At 51.3% G+C, this 27,803-nt stretch overlaps 1 protein-coding gene across 1 annotated transcript in view; it reads left to right on the top strand.

Moving 5' to 3' along the window:
- ENTREP2 (endosomal transmembrane epsin interactor 2) overlaps positions 1 to 27,803 on the top strand; it is a 235,219-nt gene extending 207,416 nt beyond the window's left edge. The window contains exons 5-11 of the mRNA XM_061159101.1: positions 4,424 to 4,531; positions 12,950 to 13,110; positions 13,780 to 13,915; positions 20,571 to 20,646; positions 24,626 to 24,844; positions 26,377 to 26,451; positions 27,484 to 27,803. Coding sequence (XP_061015084.1) covers positions 4,424 to 4,531; positions 12,950 to 13,110; positions 13,780 to 13,915; positions 20,571 to 20,646; positions 24,626 to 24,844; positions 26,377 to 26,451; positions 27,484 to 27,803 — 1,095 coding nt within the window. The remainder of the gene's footprint in view (positions 1 to 4,423; positions 4,532 to 12,949; positions 13,111 to 13,779; positions 13,916 to 20,570; positions 20,647 to 24,625; positions 24,845 to 26,376; positions 26,452 to 27,483) is intronic.

Here is a 27,803-nt window from a genome sequence, read left to right as displayed (position 1 = left end):
CCACCGTGTGTTGTGAATTTGCAGAGGCAGAGAGGGCTTAATCAGTTGTTTTCCTGTCATTCACAGCAAACGTAACTGCACTGTGGTTGGATAATCCCATACGCCTGTGTCTTAGTTTGTTGACCTTTGCTTTGCAACCAATTTGCAAGCAAGTTTTGTAAAGCCCCATTCATCTTGTGAGTCCAGGTTCTGGCACACATCTGTGAGACGTGGTGTCATCCCTGTCGTCACTGTCTGCTGGGCGTGTTGGGCCAGGTGTGTGGAAACCTCATGCCCTGGTGCATTTGCGCATTTATATGCCCACTGCTCTGGTTTCCCTTCTCTCTGACTATCCTCATCTAGACCTTCTTTATAAACTCTTTCTGCATTAGGACCCAGCTCTGGGTTCTCAGGGCTTCTCCTGGTGGCTCAGATGGTTAAGAATCTGCCTGCAATGCAGAGACCTGGGTTCAATCCCTGGGTCAAGAAGATCCCTGAAGAAGGGAATGGCAACCCACTCCAGGATCTTGCCTGGAGAATCCCATGGACAGAGGAGCCTGACGGGCTATAGTCCACAGGGTCACAAAGAATCCAACATGACTGAACAGCTAACACTTTCACTTCATTTTCTGGGTTCTGATTCAGACTCTCATCTCTCCTGGCCAAGCACACCCTCGCTGGGCAAGTTCAGCTGCATCCCTGGTGTTGTCCCCACCCCTGCACTGGCCATATCCATGTCCCAGAGTCCAGCCCAGGCCCATGCAGCTCCCTCCATGCAGAGAACCGCAGCCCTCTCAGACTCGATGAACCCCACTGAATTCTTCCTCACTGTTCCCAGCAGTTCCACACCCCATGCAGCCTGCCCATCTCGGGAATAGCTGCCCCTGCTCAGGCCATGGGGTGACTGTTTTTTCTCCTTTATTACTCCCTCCTGTTAATCACCAAGTCCCCTATCCATCACATCCTTCTCTGCTTCTCATCCTCACCTGCCTCATTCATGGAAGCCGCCTTGCTGTTGTTATTCAGTCACTCAGTCGTATCCAACTCTTTGCAACCCCATGGACTGCAGCATACCAGGCTTCCCTGTCCTCCACTGTCTCCCAGAGTTTGCTCAAACTCATGGCCATTGAGTTGGTGATGCCACTTGTGGCTCCTCAATCCAAATATTTGTATGTTCAAAATTCTCAAAAGCTTCTGTGTGCCTTCATTTATCTTTGAACAGATCCTAGAAGGCATTTAAGGAACACTGTCTAGTCTGGGCACATGAGGAAATGTTTTAATATAAGTTAAATGCAGATTGGAAATGTTACTTCTTATTATAAATAGTACCCCAGTCCCTAGATGGCTAAAGGCTAATAAGATCATTTAAATTACTTCTGTGTGTATTTCCTGAGTGCCTCTTCCTTCTTTTTGGCTTCATTCTTTATATTCCTGAGCTTTAATCAAACTACTGTCACTCAAACAAGTGGACAGAACCTTCCAGAGGCAGAGCCACAGCAGAGCAGTAAAAGGTGCGTGGACGTCAGAATTTTTCTCTCGCCTCAGTTGAACGGTAGGTGCAATGATATAGAATTTGTTTAGGCCACGGAAGGGCATTGTGGAGTGGGCATCCAGTCATTTCTGTGACTGTTTTTCTTAAGCATTTGTGGACGAGGCCTTAAAGCCCTTTACTGAATTCATCCTCCAGTGTTTGTGAGCAGATGAAAGTCCCCAGGTGACTGGCCATCCGTCATGGGATCGTAGATGGTGTTTATTGAACCTCACTGTGTGCTGAGCCTTGCTCTGAGCCCTTCATGTTTGTGAACTAATTTCACCTTCACAGCCCTGAGATAGCTGGGTATATTGCTATTCCATTTATTTATTTATTTAGACTGTGCTGGGTCTTCATTTCTGTGCGGGTTTTTCTCTAGTTGCAGTGAGTAGCGGCTACTCTCTAGGTGTGGAGCTCAGACTTCTCACTGCAGTAGCTTCTCTTGTAGAACACAGGCTATAGGGTGTAGGGGCTTCAGTAGTTGCGGCTTCCAGGCCCTAGAGCACAGGCTCAGTAGTTGTGGCGAAGGGTTTAGTTGCCCCCATGGCATGTGGAATCTTCCTGAATTAGGGATCAAGCCCATGTTTCCTGCATTGGCAGGTGGATTCTTTACCACTGAGCCATCAGGGAAGCCCTGTTATTCCATTTTACAGATGAGGACACTGAGGCACAGTGAAATGAGACAGCTTCCCAAAGTCACGCAGGTCATTACAGTGGATCAGAGATTCTTGGCCAGCTCCCACTACCATCTGCAGTGGACACATAGGCATGCTACCCAGGACCATGGCTTGCCACAGGACAGTGGATGCACACACTCAGAACAAGCTGAAGTCCAGCGAGAAAACAGTTATTAATACCTTCTGAATCACCAAAATTAAACTATGTTCACTCTAATTTATGTTCAGTTCGTTTCAAAAAAAAAATTCTTAGAAAATTGATAAACCAATAATTTGTTGTTTGGTCACTAAGTTGTGTCCAACTCCTTGCAACCCCATGAACTGCAGCAGGCCAGACTTCCTTGTCCTCCCTTATCTCCCTGAGTTTGCTCAAACTCATGCCCACTGAGTCAGTGATGCCATCCAACCATCTCACTCTCTGTCGTCCCCTTCTCCTGCTCCCCTCAATCTTTCCCAGCATAGGGTCTTTTCCAGTGAGTCGGCCCTTCGCATCATGTGGCCAAAGTATTGGAGCTTCGACATCAGTCCTAATGAATGTAATCAATTGTGTGCTGTGTCACCTCAGTCGTGTCTGACTCTTTGTGACCCCATGGACTGTAGCCCACCAAGCTCCTCTATCCACGGGATTTTCCAGGCAAGAATACTGCAGAGGGTTGTGATTTCCTACTCCAGGGGATCTTCCAGACCCAGGGATTGAACCCACGTCTATTAAGTCTCCTGCATTGGCAGGCGAGCTTTTTGTTTTCGTTTTTTTTTAACTAGTAACACCACCTGGAGAAGGAAATGGCAACCCACTCCAGTATCCTTGCCTGGAAAACCCCATGGATAGAGGAGCCTGGCAGCCTACAGTCCATGGGGTCGCAAAGAGTTGGACAGGACTTAGCAACTAAACAACAGCAACAATGGCATGGATGGTTTTGCCATGAACAAGAATAAGGGCTCCTGGTTCCTGTGATCCTCCTTACTCCCCCTCACCCTTCCCATCCCTTTCCTCTACTGGCTCTCCAGTAAAGTCCTGCAGGGATGAACTATTGATGCTTGGAACAACTTGGATGAATCTTGAGCGAATTAGTTCAGTTCAGTCACTCAGTTGTGTCCGACTCTTTGCGACCCCGTGATCCGCAGCACGCCAGGCCTCCCTGTCCATCACCAACTCCCGGAGTCCACCCAAACCCATGTCCATTAAGTCAGTGACGCCATCCAACCATTTCATCCTCTGTCGTCCCTTTCTCCTCCTGCCCTCAATCTTTCCCAGAATCAGGGTCTTTTCAAATGAGTCAGCTCTTCGCATCAGGTGACCAAAGTATTGGAGCTTCAGCTTCAACATCCGTCCTTCCAATGAACACCCAGGACTGATCTCCTTTAGGATGGACTGGTTGGATCTCCTTGCATTCCAAGGGACTCTAAAGAGTCTTCTCCAACACCATAGTTCAAAATCATCAATTCTTCGGCTCTCAGCTTTCTTCATAATCCAACTCTTACATCCATACATGACCACTGGAAAAACCATAGCCTTGACTAGACGGACCTTTGTTGACAAAGTAATGTCTCTGCTTTTTAATATGCTGTCTAGGTTGGTCATAACTTTCCTTCCAAGGAGTAAGCGTCTTTTAATTTCATGGCTGCAGTTACCATCAGCAGTGATTTTGGAGTCCCCCAAAATAAAATCAGCCACTGTTTCCACTGTTTCCCCATCTATTTGCCATGAAGTGATGGGACCGGATGCCATGATCTTCGTTTTCTGAATGTTGAGCTTTAAGCCAACTTTTTCCACTCTCCTTTTTCACTTTCATCAAGAGGCTCTTTAGTTCTTCTTCACTTTCTGCCATAAGGGTGGTGTCATCTGCATATCTGAGGTTATTGATATTTCTCCCAGCAATCTTGATTCCAGCTTGTGCTTCCACCAGCCCAGCGTTTCTCATGATGTACTCTGCATAGAAGTTAAATAAGCAGGGTGACAATATATAGCCTTGACATACTCCTTTTCCTATTTGGAACCAGGCTATAACTACCTAATAATTATCAAAATTGTAAAATACATCATTTAGTATCTAATTTGATCAACCATGTGGGAGAGTACACAAATGTGTCTATAAAAGGCCAGTTTTAATGAAAAAAAAATAAAGCCCCGCAAAACAGTTGGCCACCCTTGTCCTGGACCTCAACCGTGGTGCTGAGGATCCTGCCGTCTGCATTGCCAAGACAGTGCTGACGCCCTCTGCATCTTTTCCCACAGGAACTCCTCTTCAGTGTGTGTGCCCTCAACGTCCTGTCCACCATTGTGTGTGCACTGGCCACAGCCATGTGCTGCATGCAGATGGTCTCCGCTGATGTCCTGCAGATGGTAAGTGGCCCCCTGTCTCTCCCCCTCCCCCCAGCACACTCAAAATGGTGGCCTCTGGCCCCCTTCCCCAATCAGTTTGAGAGCAATGCAGCATGGACACTGCTGGCTTCCCACCAGGACAATGAGCCCTGACAGTGCATGGGGCCTAGAGATCCTTGAAGGTCCCTCCATGCTGCCCTCTGGAAGACAGAAACCCACACATTAGATGCCACTGATGTATTTATTTAGGTGCAGTTGGAGCTCCTTGCTGATGGGGTCCAGCTACTGTTACCTGCCTCTAGGGAGGGAGCCCCAGGTTTGTGCCCCTGAGTAACTATGGTGACTGTCCTGTAGCCCGAGACAGCCTCCCAAGCTACACAACTGTCTCCAGGCTTCAGAATTCATTTTTTTTTAAATTATCTATTTATTTATTTGGCTGTTCCAGATCTTAGTTGCAGCTTGTGGGATCTTTGATCTTCTTTGTGAGATCTTTAGTTGCAGCATGCAAATCTTTAGTTACAACATGTGGGATCTAATTTCCTGACCAGGGGTTGAACCCAGGCCCCTGAATTGGAGGTGCAGAGTCTCAACCACTGGACTGCCAGAGAAGTCCCCCAGAATTCACTTGTAATAAAGCAGGATTGTTAGAATATGAGCTCTTCTCAAATTGAAAAAACTGCTCCACTGTGCCTTGCACACTTGCTCATTAATAACCTCAGCTCATAATCCAGTAGCAGGTCACTGATCGGCTATCATCGGCGCCTCCAGCCAGGGTCTTAAGAGATGAAGAAGTGCTGGTCCCCAGGGGAGGGATGAGGCCAAGAGTGGAGGTCACATGCTGATTAATACACAATCAGTAATAGTGACGGCTCTTCGTTATTTATGTGAATGGAACATGACCCACTGCTCAGTACGTTACCACTAAAGTCAGCAAGTCAAGAGGAGGTAATGAGAAGATGCTGTTCTTCATGCTAAGGGTAGGAACCCTCCCTCCCTGCTCCCCTGGGCCCCTCCAGGCCCCTCCAGGCCTCCTCCCCAATGTTTCAAGCATCTTACGAAACAAAAGGCAAGGTGTTCTTGTAGGAGCCTGCGTGTTTTGTTCTTCCCCACCCAGCCTGTAGCAATTCATCAGTTCATGACGCAGGGGCCAGAGAGCATCATCACCAAGGTGTTAAAAATTCATTGGCTCTAATCACGTGCGGCCTGTTCTTCCCCTTGTACCTCCACACAGCTGTCACAGCCTGCCGACCTTTCCGAGAGGCGGCGGTCTTCCAAAAGACACCTAATTAAGCATCTCTTCAGCAGCGATGAACTCCTGGCCTCACTCGCTGAGCCCTCATGTAGACATTTCTCTCTAGTATGTTGTGTGAAGGAAGGTTAAGTGCCGTGGGGGTCCACTCACCTCAGCAGATTTTCCTGTCAATCTGGAAATATCACTCCAATCAAACTAACGGAACCGCAGGGCTGGAAACACTGAAAGTTTGCATTTCCTAGTTTTCAGAATTAAAATAGAAATTACCAACCAAATAAGAAAGTCTGTCATAGCTGTAACAGCATGCACACTGGATTGTAACATACAGGGTCATTGTCATTCCTCCCTGGGGGACATGAGCCACCCATGTATATTACCCTAAGACTTGATCCTATAACCTGAAACAATTATGGCCATCCAGCTAAGTCAATAGAGAGAGAGGTGTTTGAATATCTGCATTGGTCCCTGAGATGGAAGTCATGTCAGTTATTTGGCCATCTCTCTGAGATGCTACTTGTTCTTTATTTGGGTCCTGTCTCTGCCTTTGCAAACAGTTCTCCCCTTGTACATACAGACGTCCTGGGTCTGAGGTCAGCTGGGTCTCAGTCTGGTCCCCTGGCTTCACCTGCAGACCTCCCTCAACCTCAGTTTCCTCACTCTGGAAAGGGCACTGATTGGATACCTAGAATGTGTCTTGAGTCTTAAATGCATGGAGGGAATGTGTCCCACTTTGCTTCAGGACCTAGCAGCCATGACTGTGAAGGCAGTGGTCCCCGATGTACTTTATCAACCAGAAGTATAGTAGGGTTGCACTTACGGCAGCTGCCACCAGAGCCCCTGTATGTCTCCTGGCCAAGTACTGGGCAGGTAAGTTTGCTTCAAAGTCTTGGCTTGGAAACAGAAATCCTTGACTCTCCTGCTGGTGAGTCCTTCTCCTTCTGTGACCATGGGCAATGGAACAGACCAGGTTCTGCTCTCCTTGGAAGGCCCACTACACTGCTGACCTGCAAAGCCACCAGGGAGCCTATGACCATGGTGCCCATGGGACCAGTGCCTGACCTTGGGCACATCACTGCCTGTTGGGCCCACTTTTCTCTGCTCTAAATAAGACCATTTACATCCTACCATCCTCACAGGGCCACTGAGAAGATAAATCAGATCACATGTGTCAGTGGGCTTTGAAAAAGCTTGGTGGTGACGTTGCTAGTTGGCTGGACCACGTGGGTCGTGGCTCGGCCAGGCTGGTCACACGGGCTGCATCCTCTGAGATGTGGGACAGCCTGAGGGGGTCACAGTTACATCCTAACGGATGGAGGTGAGACTCTGTTATTCTTGAGGATGCCTCAGAAGCTCTTCTCAATTTTTGTAAATGTTTCCTACTGCCCCCCACCACAGGTTTATTGAGGTATAATTGACTGTAATTTTCTTACTTCATTTTGTCAGATCTTTTAGTTAAAGAAGTAACAGGATCATTGAAACAAGGAAAATATAGAGATAGATAAAGAAAAAGCTGACCATTTCCTTAAACCCACTGTATCCTCCTGAGGAAGCTTTGCAGTGAATCTTCCATTTCTTTCTTTACACCTTAGGACTTAAACATATGAGCTTCCCTGGTGGCTCAGCTATAAAGAATCTGCCTGCCAGTGCAGGAGATGCAAGAGATGTGGGTTCAATCCTTGGATAAGGAAGATCCTCTGCAGGAGGAAATGGCAACCCACTCCAGTATTCTTGCCTGGGAAATCCTATAGACAGAGCAACCTGGTAGACTACTGTCCATGGTGTCACAAAGAGTCAGACAGGACTTAGCAACTAAACAACATTAAAAAATACATGAATATTCTCTCTCCCTTCTTTTTTCCTTCCTCCCTCCTCTCTTCCATTTCTCTTTCCTTCCCTTTCTTCCTTCATTTAATCCTTGTATTTTTGCCCGAACTGGCTCACACAATGTATGTTACTCTGTGACTTGATCTTTCAACCTGAAACAATCATGGCCATCCAGCTAAGTCAACAGAGAGAGAGGTATTTGAATATCTGCTTTGGTCCCTGAGATGGAAGTCACATCAGTTATTTGGGCATTTCTCTGAGTTGCTGCTCATTTTTTATTTGGCTTCTGCCACTGCCTCTGCAAATGGTTCTCCTTGTACATACAGTTACAACTCTCTGGACCAACCTGCACTGAACCATCTGGCCAGCCAGCGTGGCTCTCCATCCTGCCTGGAAGATGCGCTGCCCGCTGCCCAGGGTACCTTCTTCTTCCCCACCCACTCCCCTGCAGCCTCTGCAGTTCACCCACTCACCATTTCTGCTCCCAGCAGTTGGGTCCTCTGCTTTCCTAGGGGCGGTTGTTTAGTTCAGTTCAGTTACTCAGTTGTGTCTGACTCTTCGCGACCCCATGAACTGCAGCACGCCAGGCCTCCCTGTCCATCACCAACTCCCGGAGTCCACCCAAACCCATGTCCATTGAGTCGGTGACTCCATCCAACCATCTCATCCTTTGTCATCCCCTTTTCCTCCTGCCCTCAGTCATTCCCAGCATCAGGGTCTTTTTAAATGGGTCAGCTCTTCGCATCAGGTAGCCAAAGTATTGGAGTTTCAGCTTCAACATCAGTCCTTCCAATGAACACCCAGGACTGATCTCCTTTAGGATGGACTGGTTGGATCTCCTTGCATTCCAAGGGACTCTCAAGAGTCTTCTCCAACACCACAATTCAAAATCATCAATTCTTTGGTGCTCAGCTTTCTTTATAGTCCAACTCTCACATCCATACATGACCACTGGAAAAACCATAGCCTTGACTAGATGGACCTTTGTTTACAAAATAATGTCTCTGCTTTTTAATATGCTGTCTAGGTTGGTCATAACTTTCCTTCCAAGGAGTAAGCGTCTTTTAATTTCATGGCTGCAATCACCATCTGCAGTGATTTTGGAGCCCAGAAAAATATAGTCAGCCACAGTTGTATCTATCTATCCCCAAACCAGTTTATACCAGGGGTATGTGAATTGTAAGTGCATATTCTACTACTGTGTGAACCAAAAAAAATATGAGTACAAAAAGAGAATTATTTCTATTACAATAAAATTTAGTTTTCTTGAAAGATTCTCAAAAGATTTTCTAGTAAGCTCTTTTCCTCTGCGCTTACTTTATTGCCAGCCACCCAGCCTCAGGGACATCGTCTGCTATTACACGCATCTCCATTCGGCACCAGCTTGTTAACTTCATCTTTTGGTACTATCATTTATGTAAAAGAGGGTCACTAGATATATTGCCACCAATTTAAATGTAGGTCAGACAACTCTAGGGGGTTGGGATAAAAACTAAAAAAAAAGTCTAGGGGTTGTCTGCACACACACTGCTACCCAAGTACGTTTAAGTTCTGGCGCTGCTGTAAAAACACAGACCTAGAAAGTTAAGGAATGTTTTACAGGTGTATTTTCTGCAGGAAAAGCCATGGGGCACTCCCGTCAACAGACTGTGACTCACAACAAAGGCCTTATCCCACGTGGAAGGAGCCCACAATTTTATTCTTATTTCTGTGGATCAGCATTTTGGAATAATGAATAATTTGGGGAGAATTCATATAATGAAGACATGTCTACATGAGATGCAAATTGTTATGCCTATGGTCAGAATTCATCTAACTTAATTCCTATAATACATTTGAAGATAGTGGACCATTATTTCCAAAAGACCATCTGATGATAAAATTCCATTTAATGATATAGTTTCATGGAGAAAGCATTTACCTCCACAGGCCTATAATTGCATGTTTTTAGTTTTATTTCCTACGTGTAATCTCAGTTTTCCATTTTTTCAGTAAGCTGTTTTCCTCCCCATTATTTTATTGCCTGCCACCCAGCCTTAGTGACATCGTCTGCTATTACAGGCATCTCCCTTCAGCACCAGCTTGTTAGCATCGTCCTTTGTTGCTGTCATTTATGTTCTCCACTTGTCCTGTGCCTTGCTGAAGTGGCGCTGCTTCAGATGCGGCAGGCAGAGTACCATGCCTTCACAAACGTGGTGCAGTGGGCTTGCCCACGGAGCTAGGAAGAGGTGCTGGCTGGATACAGAGGGATAGAGGGCCCCCTAGGAGCTCCCAGATCAGTCAAATTCACCTGCATCTTCTACCCATCCGGCCCTCCCCGGACCCACAGTGACTCTCCTTGAGGTTTGGGTTTATCACAAAGGTCTTCAGGTCCTAGGTGTTACCTAGCTATCAGATGAGGATCGATGGGTGTCTGCTTGACCTAAAAAGCCAGTTACAGCAGACTTACGTAAAAATGGTGCACTTATACCAGGAACATTATATTTTGACTTTAAAAATGCAAATGAGCATTTGTCGCCCTGTCTTGGTATGGTGCCATGCTCTTCATTTTGGCTGTAGGTCTCTTTGGTGTATCAGGTTATTCGTGGAAATCACACCCTCTGTGATTTCCAGATTTAGTTCCTTTCAGCTGGACTCAGCCGTGTGAAGCCATCTGCATGGATGTTTTATGAGCCTGACGACCTCTTGGCCAAGACCCACGTTGGCAGCAGTTTCTGCTTAGCTATGAAGTCTTTTCCAAAGCCTCCAACTCAGTTTTCACAGAACAAGCAAGTTTTCTTGTCTGCATTCATATTTCACGGTAAATTACAGTAGTAACTAAAACTGGTCTGAACCTGTTTGAGGAGGCGTCCCTGCTCACCTGAGGGAGGGGTAGAAGGACCAGAGAGCAGCAGGATGCCTGGGGGACTGTCACTCCTAGGTCCAGAGTGCAGGGAGGGAGAGCTCCAGCTTACTAACAAGAGGTCCATTCAGAAGCCTTTTCCATGGCAATAATCCTGCTCTTTCTACCAAGGTTATGCGTGCATGCTAACTTGCTTCATTTCTGTCCAACTCTATGCGGCCCTATGGACCGCAACCTTCCAGGCTCCTCTGTCCATGGGATTCTCCAGGCAAGAATAGTGGAGTGAGTTGCCATGCCCTCCTCCAGGGGATCTTCCCAACCCAAGGATCAAACCCACATCTCTTCTGTCTCCTGCACTGGGAGGTGGGTTCTTTACCACTAGCGCCACCTGGGAAGCATGTGCCTAACATGGGTCCTTCCCCCAGAGCATACCCATGAGAAGTATGGGTTTCTCTCCAGCAGAGACTAAAATGCAAAATCCTCTTTTGAGGATGATGAGAGCTGGTCAGTGCTGCCCACGCCAGATATGTGAACACCTCAGACAGGTACCAACCTCACACTGCTCACCAGGCACAGGTACCCCTTTGTCATCACACGGACCACCCAAGGCTTGTACAGGTGTCCCAGGGCAAGCAGAACCACATGGGAAAGAAGTGATTCTTCAGGGCCCGTTTCCTCCCCAGCATACCCAGCTGCAGGCTCAGCTCCACACCTGGCCATCACCCTGCAGACTTGGGGCCACAGAAGAAGTGGTGGGCAGCGAGCATTTCTGCACATCCTGAGGATAACTGGGAGGTTGAGGGTGAGAGGAGACAGGATCCAGGGAGAGAGAACAGACCTTGTTTGGTATTTGGGGTTGGTTCAAAGGGCAGATGGAGGATTAGGGGGTACCCATGGGTTAGTGGGTAAGGAGGCTGGAAACCTGTCGGGATTCAGGGAGCAGAAGCGCGTAAAAGAGTTTTAAAGGTGGGTAACCTCATCTCATTGGATTAAACGTAACTTTTTAAAGTAGAACAAGAGGAAGAAAACCAAGGCAGTGAGGTGAGTTAGACACTCTCGAAAGAAGATAACCTGGGGGCTGCCTGGAGGTGGCAGCCATGAGGTATTGTTCACCTGTGAAGTAGATGCTCATAGAACATCTGCTGGGCCTGGGGTACCAGGCGAGGCTCAGAGATAAGACACAAACTGGACCCAGGGCCAGGGAGGGAAAAAGACTTGCCCTTGGGATTTCATCACAGCTCCTACAGGGATCTGGTTACTTCCCAGGGGTGAACAACAGAGGACAGAGGGGAGGAGGAGCAGGAGCAGTCTGAGGAACCCCTATTCCCTGACTGCTTCTTTGTCTGACTCCCTCTCACGCCCCTGTGGGTAGAACCTAACAGGACACCAGCTGCTGGGGAGACCGTGGGGTGCAGCTGTCCACTCGCCTGTCTCAGACCAAAGTCCAGGGCCAGTAACCTCGGGCTCCCAGATAGATGCTGCCTTGGCAGACAGATTTGAGAGGTGTCGGGGAGATGTCGGGGTGACTTATGGGATTCCCACCACGGAGGCCGAGGAGTCGGGTGACTGCTGCTAAGTCTGAGATGCTTCATTGAAGACAGGCCAACACCCCCTGGAAAAGCCATCTGGACTTTAGGGCAGAAATGGAGACCTCTGTTAAACCTTTAAAAAGCCTCCCTCGCATGACCACTTTGACTCCTTTAAACCTGCTAATAGGATCACCTGGCCCTCTTCACCTCTCTCATTCGTGATGGAATTGGACCTTCCACAGGAAAGCACTTTGCCTTTTGCGTTTCATGCTTGAGGGTGTTGTTGATTTCTCTAATTTCTGAGTCTTCACCCCATGAGACCCCCAGGACCCTTGGCCTCATCCTGGCTGCTCAGCCTCGTGCAGTGGCCGTGGGGCAAGTGGCTTTCCAAAGTCAGGGCCGGCAGACACATCCACACTGCCCTTGGCCATGGAAGCACCTCTGTCTCAGATGATTAAACGCACAAGCCTCGGCTCACACTGGCTAAAGGGACATTGACCGGGCTCTGTGTGGAGAAGGCAGGAGCCACATACAGCCCGAGTTAGTGGCAGAGATAGGAGTGATGTCTTCCCAGACTGTGCTTTGCCTCAGAAGACACATGTCTGTGTAACAGCAGGGGAACGGAGCACGATGAGGCTCCAGAGGGAAGGGATCCTCACAAAGCCATTGTTTCACATGTGTGTTTAGCCAGTTACCTTGAGTAAATAATCAGCCTGCAGTGTGGGTTGATCCCTGGGTCAGGAATATTCCCTTGGATAAGGAGATGGCTACACACTCCAGTATTCTTGCCTGGAGAATTCCATGGACAGAGGAGCCTGGCAGGCTACAGTCCGTGGGGTTACAAAGAGTTGAATACAACTGAACAACTAACACTGTTTGACAGGTTGAAGTCCCACAGTTCCAACTGTGTCATTAAAGCTTGGGTGCAATTAGCTTCATGAGACACAAGCCACACCGGCCGACCAATCACTCAGAACCTCTCTGTCTTCCAGTTCCTTCCACAAAGGGCACCTTCTGCCAGCCCGGCCTGCCTGACCCCCCATGGTACCGTGCTCCACCAGACCTTGGATTTCGATGAGTTCGTGCCCCCGCTGCCCCCTCCGCCCTATTACCCTCCAGAGTACACCTGCACACCCACTGCCGAGGCCCACAGGTGGGTGTTTCTGGGGACCCCTCCCTAAGGGATGCTGGGACCCAAAAATGGGAAGCCGTCTGGGAATGGGGGAGGCATGAGATGCTCCTTGTCCATGCAGGTGAGCAGAGGGGAGGCAGATGAAGGCCTGAATGTTGGTCCTGACAGCAGAGCCCTGGGTGGGGTGGTGGTGGAGTGGGATGCTCAGAGACCCGTGTGCTTCCTCTGGCCTCACTGCAGGGTATCCGAGGGGAAACCCAGGCAGGACTAGTCCTATTCAACTCTCAGAAAACACAGTACAGCTCTCAGGTTGGACATGCATGCATGCTCAGTCGTGTCCGACTGTTTGTGACCCCCATGGACTGTAGCCCAACAGGCTCCTCTGTCCATGGGATTCTCCAGGCAAGAATACTGGAGTGGGTTGCCTATTTCCTGTCAGGTTACAGTCACATTTAATTAAAGATGAAATCAGCTGTAATATGGTTTTCATTGTCACGGAAAAGGCCATAAAGTTGGTGAAAGTACCAGTACCCTTTGAGAGCAATAAACAAGAATTAGAACCACCTAGTGAATGAGGCTTTTTTTCACATACCCAAGAATTCTGTGTGGGAATTGTTCCAGTTGCTCTGAGGGCAATGGGAACAGTCGGCTCCCTCCCCAGAGGGTGAACTTCCTCCTTCTGCCACTCAGGGGCCTCCACCTGGACTTTGCTTCCTCCCCATTCGGCACTTTGTACGGCGTCGCCATCAACAGCCCAGGCCTGCTGTACCCCGCTGAGCTCCCGCCACCCTATGAGGCCGTGGTAGGCCCGAGCCCCACCAACCAGGTGAGTCCCTGGCCCTCCAACAGGCCAGTTCCCTGTTCCCAGCCTTTCTGCCTTCTTTGGAATCTCTCCCAGCCATTCAGCAAACCTGTGGGCACTGGTGTCTCAGCTCTGTCTGAGCAGGAGGCAGGGGCAGGGAGCCCTGAGTATGCAGAGGGCTCTGGCCTGTTTCGGCTACAGGCCACTGTCATGGTCAGCCAGACACATGACAGAGCTGGTTTGAACCCCTGCTCCTGCCAGAAGCCTAGTGGCTACAGCCAGAGAGGGGCCTGAGCCCAGAAGGTGCACTCTCAGGACGTGTGGCCTCAGTTTCCTCATCTGTGAAGTGGGATCATAATAGTACCAAGCCCTTCAGGTGGACCAGAACAGTTGTAATGGACAGGGCTGGGCACATGGCAGGGTCTGACTTGGCAAAAGCTACTTGCACTTCTTTGGTATTGTTATCACCATCCTTGTCATCATGCTCTCATTGCTGAATATCGAGGGTCACTGGCCAGGGCAGAGACACGTTGAACACAGGGAAAGGTTGCATTGGCCCAAATACAGAGGTAGTGATGGGGCCACATAGTGGCCCCTTGGGGAAGTGCAGGGATTGGACAGTGTGTGTATGATGCGGGACACAGCCATCCAGGGAGCAGGCTGCAGCCACTTCTGGGCCCCGTACACCAGGCAGAGGAGACACAGATGGGACCGGAAGTTCTAGGGGCACGGCCGTGAGGCTTCAGCAGCCATGGAGCCACCCCCCCATCCCCCCCGAGGTGGTACAGGCCCAACTTCATGCTGTCACCCTGTGAGACGGGTCCCGCGGTGAGCAGGCCAGGCTTCAGGGCCCGTGTGTTCCCACCACCCCCTGAGGAGTGGCCCTGGGGACCCCATGTGCTGGGCTCAGCCTCTAGGGATGTGACTGGACACAGTCCTGTCTTCAGGGGATTAAGTCCTACAGGCTGGTGGCTGTGTGACATGAAGAAAAGGGAAGAGGCTCGGCGCCTGGGGGCCGTCTCCACCACAGGCTCTCCTCAGACTCCTGGGGTGTGAGTGCCACCCACCAAGCTGAGGCAGAGGCTCCTGACACCCCAGGGCCTCTCTCAGGGCCTGCTCCCACCAAGAGGTCCTGAGACTGTCGGCCCAGCAGAAGGACTCGGCTGGGTCTCCTGGCCGTTTTCCTGTCTGGGAGAGGGACAGACCGGGGAACGGCCCCAGAGGGAGGAGGCAGCAGTGTGACGTGGGTGACTGTCTTCTCTAGACTCATTAACGACCAAATTCTCTGGAACTTTTCCCTTTAAAGCAAAGCAGAGCATTCTGCCTTCCTGAAATGATTTATTTTTCTCTTCATGATAAAAACTTATCAGTCAATATTGTCAAGGGAACCCGCTTCCTGTGAGAGTGGTCAGAGCCCTGAGCGGAGCTCCAGGTACTGTGGGGCACTGGGCAGGGATGCTGGTCCCTGGGTGGGTCCAGGGATCCTGGGAGCTGAGGCCTCAGCCATTGGCAGGCCAGCAGGTCAGGGAGGAGGGGTGTGCTCCCAGGGGAGGGGGCAGCTCCTGCAAAGGCTCAGAGGGAGGGGCAAATGTGAGATTGGGGGACAACAATCTACTTGCTGGTCCTTGCTGGGTACCAGGATCATCAGAACATCCCAGGGAATGTCTGTGGCTGATAGGGTCTGGACTTGGGGTAGAGAGGTTGGGGTTCGCTGCAGAGGTGGTCACTGAAGCCCTGGAGCCAGGGGGTGAGAACCGAAGAGACGGCATGGTTGGGGGTTCCAGAAACCAGTTCTCAGCGAGGAAGGCACCAGCCAAGTGTTGCCTGGAGGTTGTTAAAGACTGAGCCCCATCCACTTGGCTCACCATCTAAGGGCTATTGGTGACTTTGGCAGGACCAGCTGCCATGGGGGTGGGGGAGTGGGCAGGACCAGATGGCATTGGGGAGTGGGGGCATGGCACCTGAGGAGGGGGACCAGGAGTGTGGATACTTTTTCTAGGCTCCAGGGGGCCTCCTGACTCTGTGGAATACTTGTCAATCAAATGCAGATGCTTGGCTCACCCCGCCCCGCCACCCCCCCTGCCCCGCACTCTGGGGGTTGCTGAGAATCTGAGGATCAGCCTGGCTCCCAAATCCCCACTGAAGCTGCTACACATTTGGGAACCGGGGTCAATGGCTCTGGCAAGATGCTTCAAGAAGAGGCCGGATAAGAAATAGTTGGGGGTGGGGGTGGGGTGTGGGAACAGGGTGAGGGGGGTTACGAAAGTGTTGTGCCAGGGCCTGGAGCATGGGGCCAGGGGCTCCTCAGGGCCTGGGGAGGGAGGGTCCTGGAAGGCAGGAGGGGCAGACCTGGGATCAGACAGGCAGCTCAGCCTGTAACCAGCAGGGGCACTGGGCAGGGCGGCTGGGGAACTGGACACCCCAGGAAGCGCACAGGGCTGTGTGATTCTCTTCAGCCACCTTGGGGTGGGAGGGACCCCTGCCACCTCCCCCTCCACTTCCCTCTTCGCACCGCAACCCCTCTGCCACACAGAGCTCTGGGCTCCCCGGCCTGCATCTCCTTAGTCCCTCCATGTCCAGAGGAGGGGAGCGGGTAGTGATTCTCAGGTCTGTGTGCACCACCCCGTGGACAGCAGCAGGACAGGAGCCAGCAAGAAGCCCCAGCCATGCTGCTGCCCTGCTGGGCCTGCTCATGGGCTGGGAAGCAGCTTTGGGTTTGAGGGTGACCTTTGAGGCACTCCCACACTTGGACCTAGAAGGATGTTGAGTGTTTATCGCTATTTTACTCTCTTTTTTCCCTGAAGAATAGACTGTATCCGAGAATGATGATGGTAATACCTGTTCTAAGACCCATATGACATCATTTTCCAAAAGTATGAGGAATTCTCTAAGTGGAGATTTCTTTCACAGGATTTTGGGGAGGAAATTTTCAAGGGCAAAGACCCATCTCACATGATCTTGCGTTGACTCAGAGACTGCCAGATTACAAGCGCCTGTACAATTGATTGTTGTCACTGGATGTGGCCCCCCCTTCCCTGGGCCTGGCTGACAGCATCTGTGATGAAAGGGCCACTGCACCCTCCTCCTCCCAATCCAGGGGCCGCCGGCTGATTCTCTCTGACCCTGTGGCCTAGTAGCAATTTCCAGTTCCACAGACGCCCCAGGGGAGCAGGGGGAGTTGCAGGGGGTGGGGGCGGGCAGCTGGGAGTCCAGGAACCCCTCCCATTCATGGGAGGAACACTGCGCCTGCCAGTTGCCCGGTCTCCCGTGCAGCCCTCCCCCTAACTCGACAGTCAGGAGCAACTCCCTTACAGCACGAGCCCTTCTCCCTGGAAGATGAGAAGGTTAATTACACCCTTGTTAGGACAGATGTGTATAAATTGCCTATTTGTGCTCCTTTGGATAAAGAGAGGAAGACAACCGCCCCTGGAAAGACAAGCAGACACCGTGTAGGTCTGAGCAGAGCAGAGGCCGCGCATCTCAATGGATTTTTGACTTGGAAAGAAACGTGCCCCCCTACCTCCAAACTCAGCATGTTTGTTTTGATCGTGTGTTTCGGCCTCATTCAGGTTCCATTTTGACTTGGTCTGCGATGAGCTGTCTTCTCTATGGCCTGAGCTTGGGACAGGACTGGAAGCAGGGGGTTTCTTTCTACAACAGGAAAGTGGGGAAATTTGTCAGGTTGATGTCCTGCGTGTGTTCTGGGGGGTCCATAAGACTGTGCTCTGGTTCACAGGTTCCTAGATCCAGAGGTGAATGGGGTCCCCTTTCTCAGGGTCACAGGACAGGGATGAATGGACTTCTCTGTGGCCTCGGAGGAAGGGCCAGCTGGGCCATCGTGGGTGAATGGGCTTGTGAGCCAGAGCAGCTCCTTGTGGAGGCCTAGGGGGTGGGAAGAGGGTTCATGGGAATGATGTGGATGAAGATCGATGACCCTGGATGCCACACTGTAGAGCTTCCTTTGAGCAGCTAGGCATCTGGGGTGAATGTGACCCAGCAGGGCTTTAGGGATTTTGGTGGCAATACAGTGGGTACGGCCAAAAGTTGTGAGAAAGGCAAGGGACATGACAGAGCTGTGTCCAACCCCAAGGCCTCAAAGTTATTGTTTATATTTTCAGACAAAATGAACTTTACATTTGAAGATCTGTAAGTCAAGTATCTTGAAAGATTGTTTTGGAACATGAGCCCAAAACCTTAGTACCCCTTTTCCTCAATTGCTGATAACTGTCTGCCCTCCCCCCGGCCCCCGCAAGGACAGTGCTCTGTAAACCTAGGATACAGCTGCCTGACCTCAGCCAGGAGTTGGAAACTCGTTACAGACATAGGGTAGAGTTTCCATGCATGTCCTCTTAGCCCCAGTTTTCTACAAGAAAGGGAGATGGGGGAACTTATTTGCCTAAATGTTGATTGACTTTTCAGTTACGATAAGTGGTCAAAACAACACATCTGGGAATAAACAAATGCAGGCGTTGGAGCATCCACATTACGTCATTCATGCAGCCTCTCCTTTCCAAGCCCTTTCACCCTCTGTCCTGTGGGACCTGTTATGAGCCTTTATTGCTAAACTCAGATTTCAGCTCCAGTTCTATGCTGCAAATGTATTTCTTCCACTGCCTCTGTGTTTCACCGACAATGCTGGTTGAAGTGAGCAGCCGTTCCCCCACAGCTGAGCTGTGGCCAGGTGGCCTTGGACGTGGGGTGGTGGGGGCAGGGCACGTCCAAGTTCAACCCTGACACCCTGCTCACCAGGGTGATGGATGCCCTGCTCCCAGGAGCTGTCTCCTCTTGACACCAGGTTTGACTGTGAGCCAGAGGGAAGCCAGTGCCACTTCTGCAAAACATGACATGAATCCAATTTCCTCCTGACCTTGTCTTGCCGGGTATTTTACTTCTCCTGTTTTATTTATATTTCTTTGTTGCCAGAAGCTTTTTATTTTCGGGCCTGAAGTTGCCACCCACTCCTACAAAAAAAGAAAAGGGAGTCAAAAAGGTTAGATACAGGCAAGAGTTAGAAAGGAAACGAACCTCTGGGCACTGTTCCTTTGTTTGTGATTTTGAAGGGGGCTGTTTTGTTGTGTTTTTTTTTTAATATTTATTTATTTGGCTGCGCCCAGTCTTAGTTGCCAAATAAATAAATATTAAAAAAAAAAAACCAGCTTCCTGCAAAAATCACAAAAAAGGTCTTAGTTGCCGGATGTGGGATCTTTGATCTTCTTTGGTGGCATGTGGAATTTTTTGTTGTTGTTTCAGCATGTGGAATCTTTAGTTGTAGCATGAGAACTTTTAGTTGCTGCATGTGGGATCTAATTCCCTGAACAGGGATTGAATCCGGGCCCCACTGCACTGGGAACACAGAGTCTTAGCCATTGGACCACCAGGGATGTCCCTGGCTGGAGATTCATGACACAGATTTCCCACATAGGTTACCTGGTGTGGATGTTGTGAATTTGCCCCAACCAACCCTTCCTGGGTAGAAAGGGAGTGCTGAGTGCTGGATGGTATTACATACACGTGGGATCCCAGCGACCATTGAGGCACCTCCCTGTCCGATCCCTGTGGGTGTGCAGCTCACCCCTCTGGTGGGGTGGAGTGGGGTGGGGGCCAGTAGCCCATCCCCCAGCCTGCTTGACGGAGGAGAGGTGGGCGCCCACTATAAGCTTTCGATTGAGAGGAGGGAGACAGAAATGTAATTACTGAGCTGGAACCAGGCCTGCCACAGAGCCCGCCTGACCTTCTTGGCCTCCACCAGCTCATTACTGGCCAGCAGTCCTGAAATACCACGAGGACCCAGAGATGGTGTTCATGAGAGGCACAGGGTCAGTACACATGGAGTTCACGCCTTCAGGTGCGTGGCTGGGGAGGGGAGAGGCTGCTGTGCCCTGAAGCAGGGATGGCATGGATGCACTGGCCTGGGGCGGATCCCAGCCCAAAGGGGGCTGGCAGGAAGTAGACATGCCCCATCCCTGCCCAGCAGAGGAAGCTGGTCTCTCCCCTCACACTCCCCAGGCCTCTCTGGGCCTAACAGTCATTCACGAAGAAAGCTGCAAAAGTGTGAGGACCGTGCACCCTGATTCGTGTTTCACAGCTACCCTCTCCACTGGGCTTGGGGGCCTGCCTCAATCTGGCACACACTTCGTGTACACCTGGACCCCTGGCCTTAGGAGCAGCCTCCTGACCCCACGTGTGAGCAGAAGGCACAGGAGAGGGCTGGGTGCATGCAACCCTGGGGAGTGCAGAGCATGTTCAGTGCCCACCCGTGTGCAGACTGCCAGCCCAGAGCACTGCGATGCCATGAGAGTTGGTGCCACGGTCCTTCTCTTCCCAGAATGAGGGCAGGGAGAGAGGGGATGGGGGTGAGGGAAGGGCTGTCCTGCCGCCTCTGGTGAGGCAAGGACCGTGTGTGACCTCCGTCAGTCCCAGACAGTGCCTGTAAGTGTAAGGCGAGTGGGCTCAGGGTGGGCTCTCAGGGTGAGCACACTGTTCTGAGTGCAGAAGGTCCAAGGAAGGAGCTTCGGTCTTGGAAATGGCGTCTCCCTCCACCCACCCCACACATTCAGGGGAGAAGACTGGAGCCCTGCTCACATGGGAAGACGAGCTCTGGAGTCAACCTGCCTTTCTAGAGGCGGCTGTGATACACCCTTAAGACAGCAGACCACCCACATCCTGTTTCTCACTGCAGCTCCCGAGCGCGGACCCGCAGGTGACTGAACCCGGCCCCGGGGACCCCGACGTCACTGCGGGCTTCAGCTCACAAGGTAAGTACACCCTCTTCAGTCTGAAACACTTAAGATGGTAGTCTTCCAGGTGTGTCTTCTCTCTTTTTCTTATCTTCTTCTGTTACGTCCTCTGTCTTCTCCTCTTTAAGGGATGGGAACTGCTGGAGCCACTCCTGCTAGGTACAGGGGAGGCTCCACACATCCTCCTCTCTGCCCTGGTGGTCAGACCTGGGAACCTCACACTTTCTCCCGGGGGCTTTGTCCGCCACCCTCACCCCAGCGCCCTTTCCTTCATTTGTGGTTGTTCAGTCTCAGTCATGTCCGACTCTTTGTGACCCCATGGACTGCAGCACACCAAGCTTCCCTGTCCTTCACTATCTCCCAAAGTGTGCCCAAACTCACATTCATTGAGTCAGTGATGCCGTCCAACCATCTCATCCTCTGTTGTCCCCTTCTCCTCCTGCCTTCAATCTTTCCCAGCATCAGGGTCTTTTCCAACAGGCCGGCTCTTCACATCAGGTGGGCAAGGGATTGGAGCTTCAGCTTCAGTATCAGTCCTTCCAGTGAATATTCAGGATTGATATCCTTTAGGATGAACTGATTTGATCTCCTTGAGTCCAAGGAACTCTCAAGAGTCTTCTCCAACACCACAGTTGAAAAGCATCAATCCTTCAGTGCTCAGCCTTCTTTATGGTCCACCTCTCACATCCATACATAACTACTGGAAAAACCATAGCTTTGACTGTACAGACCTTTGTCGGCAAAGTGATGTCTCTGCTTTTGAGTACACTGTCAAGGTTTGTCATAGCTTTTCTTCCAAGGAGCAAGAGTCTTTTCATAGCCAATTTTGAATCAGTTCGCCTGTATCTTTTGGGGATCTTGACTGGAATCACATTAAACCTGTGCAGCTATTTGAACAGAATCACCATCTTTTTTTTTTTTTTTTTTACAATATTGTGTTAATTTTGCTGTACAGCAAAGTGACTCTGTTATACATATACACACGTTGTTTTTTCATATTCTTTCCCATTGTGGTTTATCCAGGCTATTGAATATAGGTCCCTGTGTCATACATTAGAACCTTTACTAGTTTGCATCTGCTAATCCCAAACTCCCAGTCCTTCCCACCTCTGACTCCCTCTTTCCCTTGGCAACCACAAGTCTGATCTCTATATCTGAGTCTGCTCCTGTTGTGTAGAGTAAGTTCATCTTTCTAAAGCTGAGTCTTTCAAGGCACAAACACAGTCTGTCTCTGTGAATTTCAATCTGTGGTTTCACAGTATCATTTTCACCTACAGATCCTGGGCAGGGTTTTGTTGGTGTGCGTGTTACATGTTTCATTTCTCTAGAGCAACTGTCATCGGCACTGGATTTACACCTTTGGTTTCTGCATGTTCATGGTCAGTATGTGTGACTGACTGTGACTCAGGGGATTCACTCATGCATTCACCTCAAATTGGACGACCTTGCTGAATGCACTTACTGCATGCGTGCGTGCTAAGTCACTTCAGGCCTGTCCGACTCTTTGTGACCTATGGACTGTAGCCCACCAGCTCCTGTGTCCATGGAATTCTCCAGACAAGAATACTGGAGTGGGTTGCCATTTCCTTCTCCAGGGGATCTTCCTGACCCAGGGATCAAACCCATTACTCATGCACTGCAGGCAGGTTCTTTACCTTCTGAGCCACCTGGGAAGCCCATAATATAGTCACACGACACAAGCCAAGCAGTGGGAGGCGGTGTGCAGAAATGAGAGTTACCAGCCTTGGACCATGAGTTTTTCCTGCAATGTTGTTGTAATTTTATCAGGTTTCTATTAACGACATATATTCAGAGATAAGTCACATTTGTCTCTCTGTGACTGTATGTCCTTGAGGAATGCAATCACTTGGACTTTCACTGACATTGAGAAACTTGGGATCAATTTTGTGTGCGTATGTCCCATCTCATCAAATTATATACATTAAATAGATACAGGGCTTTTGCATACAAATTACACCCCAATAAAGCGGTAAAAGGGAAAGGGGGAATTGGGATCAAAGAGTCCACAGGAATGAATACTATTCAAAAGACTTAATACACTGCTGGGTAATCTTGAAAAGATTTTGATAGTGTTTATGATGACAATGTCTAGGTCTAAACTTTTCTAATGAAACAGGAAAGTGTTCTTTCTTTCCTAGATTTATACACTCGATTTTGGGCCTTTGCTCAGTTATTTTCTTGGGATAAATCCAACGAGGAAAATTGCCAAGTCCAGGGGAACATGTGTTTTAGACTTGGGGATATTGACCAGGCTGTGTCCTGGAAAGGTTTTATTACAAGTTCATGTTCCCACCAAGGGTGCTTGTGACAAACCCCCCTACCCAGACATTGTCACTCCTGGGGACCTTAACCACCCTTAAAGGGTCTGTTTTGGGGTCCATTTTTTTCTCTAGCAGTTTTTTTTTTAGATTAATAAGAAAAATTGGAGAAGGAATTGGCACCCCACTCCAGTATTCTTTCCCGTGAAATCCCATGGATAGAGGAACCTGGCATGGAGTTTATGTTCAGGTTTTCCAGGTTCCTGTTCATGCAGTCACAGAGTCAGATACAACTTAGCAACTAAACAGCAACAAATAAGAAAAATATTTGCTAAATAGAGAAGTAAGGAAATGTGTAAGAGTGACAGTTTTCCTATTTATAACAGGCTTGCTCCCCCAGTTCAGGTTTTGTTTCTCAAAGCCTGTTAATGAGGCCTCACCATACACAAGTTTGCCATTCCTTTTGTTGTCAAATGTATCCCTTTTGTTGTCAAATTTGGTTCGTTGTCAAATGGTTTCTGTCAATATCATGTTTATAAAATCTTTCTCCATCCCATGGCTGCAGGTTTATTCTCACATATTTTCTTCTTACATTATCTTAAAGAAGGAAAGTATTAATGATCCTGAAGAATTTTTTTTTTTTTTTTTGCATGTGATCTGTGAGGTCTGGCTCATCTTTGTTCTTCCAAATGGACAGATGGGACTGATGGTCTCAAACCACCTCTTGGGCAGCAGCGGTGGACAGTGGGGCATGGGGTGGCTGAGCACAGGTGCTGCTGGACGGGGTCACTTCAGCCAGCTCCCACTTGGCTGCCTGTGACCTCTTTCCCACCCTCTCTCAGCTGTGTGTCCTTGGCCAGGGACTGGGGGTGACTAGGTGGGCCCTGGGCATGGGACATGCATGGATGTGGGGCACTTGGGACTCTGAGAATAGAGAGGCTCCCCCAGCACCCACAGGAAGGAGAGGAAAGAACAGACCCCAAAGCCTCCCCTCACCTCCCTGCAGGAGTTCAGGCTGCTGTGGTTTTTATCATGTGTCCCCCAGGTGGGCTACTCTACTTGAACATCTACTTCAGTCAGGAGGCAGGGCACTGAGGTGGTCCTCAGGCCCTGATGTGCATACAGGTCTGCTGGGGACCTTGTTTAGATGGATCCTGGTCCAGTCCTGCCTCAGGGCCACCTGTGGAAAAGCAAGGGATGGAGCCTGGCCTGAGCAGCAGTTCTCACACCTGGGGTATCAGGGCAGCTTGTTCAATACCTGGTGCCAGGCCACCTCCAGAGTGGTCAGGGCTGGACTGACCCCCTGCCTGACGAGGGGCTGCACTCTGGGCCTGTGTGGGGGCAGATAGGTTCTCGGGCCCACTGGGACCTGGCTGGGGGTGTAAGGGTCCCTCCAAGCCCCCACCTCTCTCTGCACAGGCCCTGCCCATGGAACAAGAGACCCTTCCTGTGCTTCAGACTCCCCGCCCCAGGATGCTCTGGGTGGAAGGTTTTCTGACTTGGAGTCTCTTGAGCCCATGCCCCTCCTGGAGTGATTCTGGTCCCCCTCCTTTCCACACAGAGCACTGTCAGCCTCACACAATGACAAGGTTTTTTCCAGGCTTGGAGTTTGGAGGTTGGACTGTGCCTGCCCCCTGGGAAGACTCTGGGGGACACTGTCCCTCATGGTGGGGGGGCTCGGTGGTCACCAGCACTAACTCAGGTCCCTTTCTTTGCAGCACTGACTGACAGCTCCAGCCTCCTGGTCTCTGAGGGCACCGCTGCTCCTGGCCTGAGCTGCCCGTCCCCCGACAACCCCATGAGCACCCCGCTGCCTACCCCGCATCCCCACCACACGTCCCCTGAGGGCCCCCACAAGGGCACGCGGGTACGGTCAGGTCCCAGGCGCATGGCCCGCTCCATCAGTGACCCCACTTCGTGCACGTCCAGGGCGACAGGTACAGCGGCCCTAGCCCCTGTGTCCCGGGACATGCCCAGCTCTGCCTGGACACCACAGGCCTCATGTCCCCTGGGAATGGAGTCATGTCCCCTGGGCCCTGCCTTGGGCCACGCGGGCAGTGTGAACTTGATGTCTGAAGCCTGGAAGGGGGGTGGCCAGCCTGCAACTCCTGCTGTGCCCCCACTGAGCTTACTGCTCAGTCAGAGAGAGGGGCAGGGGGGCGGAGGTTTGGGGAGATGACAGCCTTCTGGGTAGGTCTGCAGCCTCGGGCCTGGGCAGCCTCAGTGTTAGCCTGCAGGCTTCACACAAATTCTGGGGCCCATGAAGGTCTCAGGTCAGGCAGAGCCCACAGTCTGTATCCATCTGTCAGCCTGGGTGACTCCCCTCCAGGACCAGCCTGGGTTACACACTTGTGGGAAGTGCCTGTGTCTGCTGAGGGGTCTGGTGGGACAAGAGGCCAGATAAGACATGGCTGCATCTCAGTGACAGCCCTGGACGGGGTTGTCCACCAGCTGATGCCACCCCCAGCAGACACATCATGGGCACCCTGGGTTGGGTCAGCATTGTCCACGTGACATTATGCACCCCCAGGATGGGGGACCTGGCCCCAGGGTCCTGCACCTTGCAGCCCAACAGCACTCCCTGGGGGGTCTCATATATCCTAAAGTTGAACGACCCCCACCTCCTCCTGGGTCTGTGCCACTAAAAGTTGGGGAGCCCTTGACCACAAGTGCCATCACTGTGGGGACTTGTCCACACAGTGAAAGAAGTCAGAGGAAGCCAGTGGTGCCTGGACCGGTCAATGGTCTTGTCCAGCTGAACGCCAGGTGGATTAGCTCCCATCCTGCCCCCAGGAGAACTCCATCCCTGCATGGAGCCAGTGTCTACCCAGGCCACTGCCTGAGGTGCCCTGCTGGAAAGTACAGGCTGTGCCTCTGCCGCTCCTGGTGAGCACCCCTCTCCTCCCTCCTACACCACCCCCGCGCCAGCTCACACCCACCGCCACCCCCAGAACCTTCTCCTGAGGATGCACCAACTGCTCACGCGCTCCTGGCTCAGATGTTTCTAAGCTCCTTAGGGCTACCACCACCTGACTGGGGTCCCCGCTCCCCACCCCTCCAGTGAAGCTCGTGCTCTGCAGACCCTGACGTGTGAGGGGTGGATCTGAAGAGCAGCGATGGCTTGCTTACAAGCTGTCACTCCTGTGTTTGCCTGTCCATGCTGTCACCTCTGACAGTTACTGTTTTGTTCAAAAGCACGTGCCTCCCAGGCACCTGGACCCCCAGATGTGGATGGGGATTGGGATGAAGGGCTTTGGGCTTGTCAGTGGTGCCGGCCGGCTGCCCTTTGCTGAGGCTGTGCTGAGGAAGTGACGGGCCCAGGGACCACCTGCCCCGGGTTTATGTTCAGGGGTCTCCACTGCTGGCCTTGCCTCTGATATCTGTCTTAGACACAGGAGGGTCACTACAGTATTATCGGGAATTCCTTTCCCCTGGGCTGTGTGTTAACTGAACTCTCTTTCTGGTTAAGGTGACGCCTCTTCACACACCCCATCCTGCAGCCAGGACCTCGAAGCAGGACTGTCTCGGGCAGCACTGGGGACTGGTGAGACACCCCTTTTCTGAAACCCTTTGATAACTTCTGTGCAGGGGGCGGGAGTACCAGTGGTCCTCAGCTGCCTTGTGTCTAAACCCAACCAGCCCCTCCCAGAGTGGTCCAGGCATGTAGAAGCCCCAGCCCTGTGGATTTGGAAGATGGGCTGCCCTCCACCGTTCCCCGCTCTACCTGATTTATCATTGGTTTTACTGTATTTATGAGTTTCTATTTGGAGGGGAGAGACCCCACCCCCCATGTGTGAGTCTTGTACAGTTTCTCATGCTTCATTACCAGGATTGCTCGCTGACACAGAACACACCCCAGACCACCCAGAATGTGTTCCCTTGTGTGACTTGCAACACAGATGGGGCTGGCCAGGTCTTAGGCTGGTCCTTGGAAACTCATCACAGCTGACCACCTGGAGCTGGGTTTCCTTGACAGGGTTCTTTCTGTGGGTCATCCAGAAAGGCTGCAATCCTGCTGGGAGCTGGTATCATTTCCCAGCCCTTGTCCTGGGGTCCCTGGGCCCTGGGCTGGCTGCCTCGAGAGGAGTGGCTGCTATCTGTCCTTGACATGGGGAGGGACTCTCACTGCCCTCTGCCACCCCCAGCTCTGCTCTCCAGGCAGACATGTCCAGATGCCATCCAGCCCTCAAGGGCAAAGGTCATGGAGCTGGGGAAGGCTGAGAAGGGGCACCACACCCCACCCCCCCAACACACACAATGCTTGCGAATTCCAGCAGAGAACTGAGACCCCTGCCTGGCCCCTATCTCACCAGCCAGCTTTGAATCCCACCCTCCCATCCCCAGCCCTTCAGCTCCAGGAGGCTGCAGCCCCTCTAGGTTAACGCAGGCTGAACTCAGGGGTGTGAGGGGCCAGGGACAGAGGGACATAGGAAGTGAGGGCCAGGCTAGGACACAGGAATCTGGGCAGAGCATTTGTCCAAAGCATCCCTGTGTTTGCTTTTCAAGGAATTCCTGGACGGCTGCCTTCTGTTTTGTGTCTGTTGTTCTCAGATTGTGTCTTTCCCCCAATTTTCAGCGACCCTGTCTCACTCGATCACGGCCGCCTGCGCCTGTCGGCACCAGCTCTCACCCAGGAAATCAGACGCCTGGAAAGTGGACCCGCGGTCAACGCCAGAGGCCTTACAGACAGTTTCCAAAGAGCGGCTGCGCTCCTTAGTGGACAGCAAAGCCTTTGAGGACGCCAGGGTCTTGGTGGCCAAGTTCTTGGAGCACTCGAGCAGCTCCCTGCCCGTGGAGGTGAGGCACGTGGTGGGCTCTGCCCGCTCGGCTGTGCCCCCCGAGGAGTGCCTCATGGAAGAGGCCGTCCTCAGCACCCATGTCTTGGGCCAGCTGTGA

This window comes from Dama dama, chromosome 13, assembly GCF_033118175.1.
Source record: "Dama dama isolate Ldn47 chromosome 13, ASM3311817v1, whole genome shotgun sequence".
Taxonomy (NCBI): domain Eukaryota; kingdom Metazoa; phylum Chordata; class Mammalia; order Artiodactyla; family Cervidae; genus Dama; species Dama dama.
The sequence above is the reverse complement of the archived record's forward strand: the minus strand, read 5'-3'. Positions and strand labels throughout refer to the sequence as shown.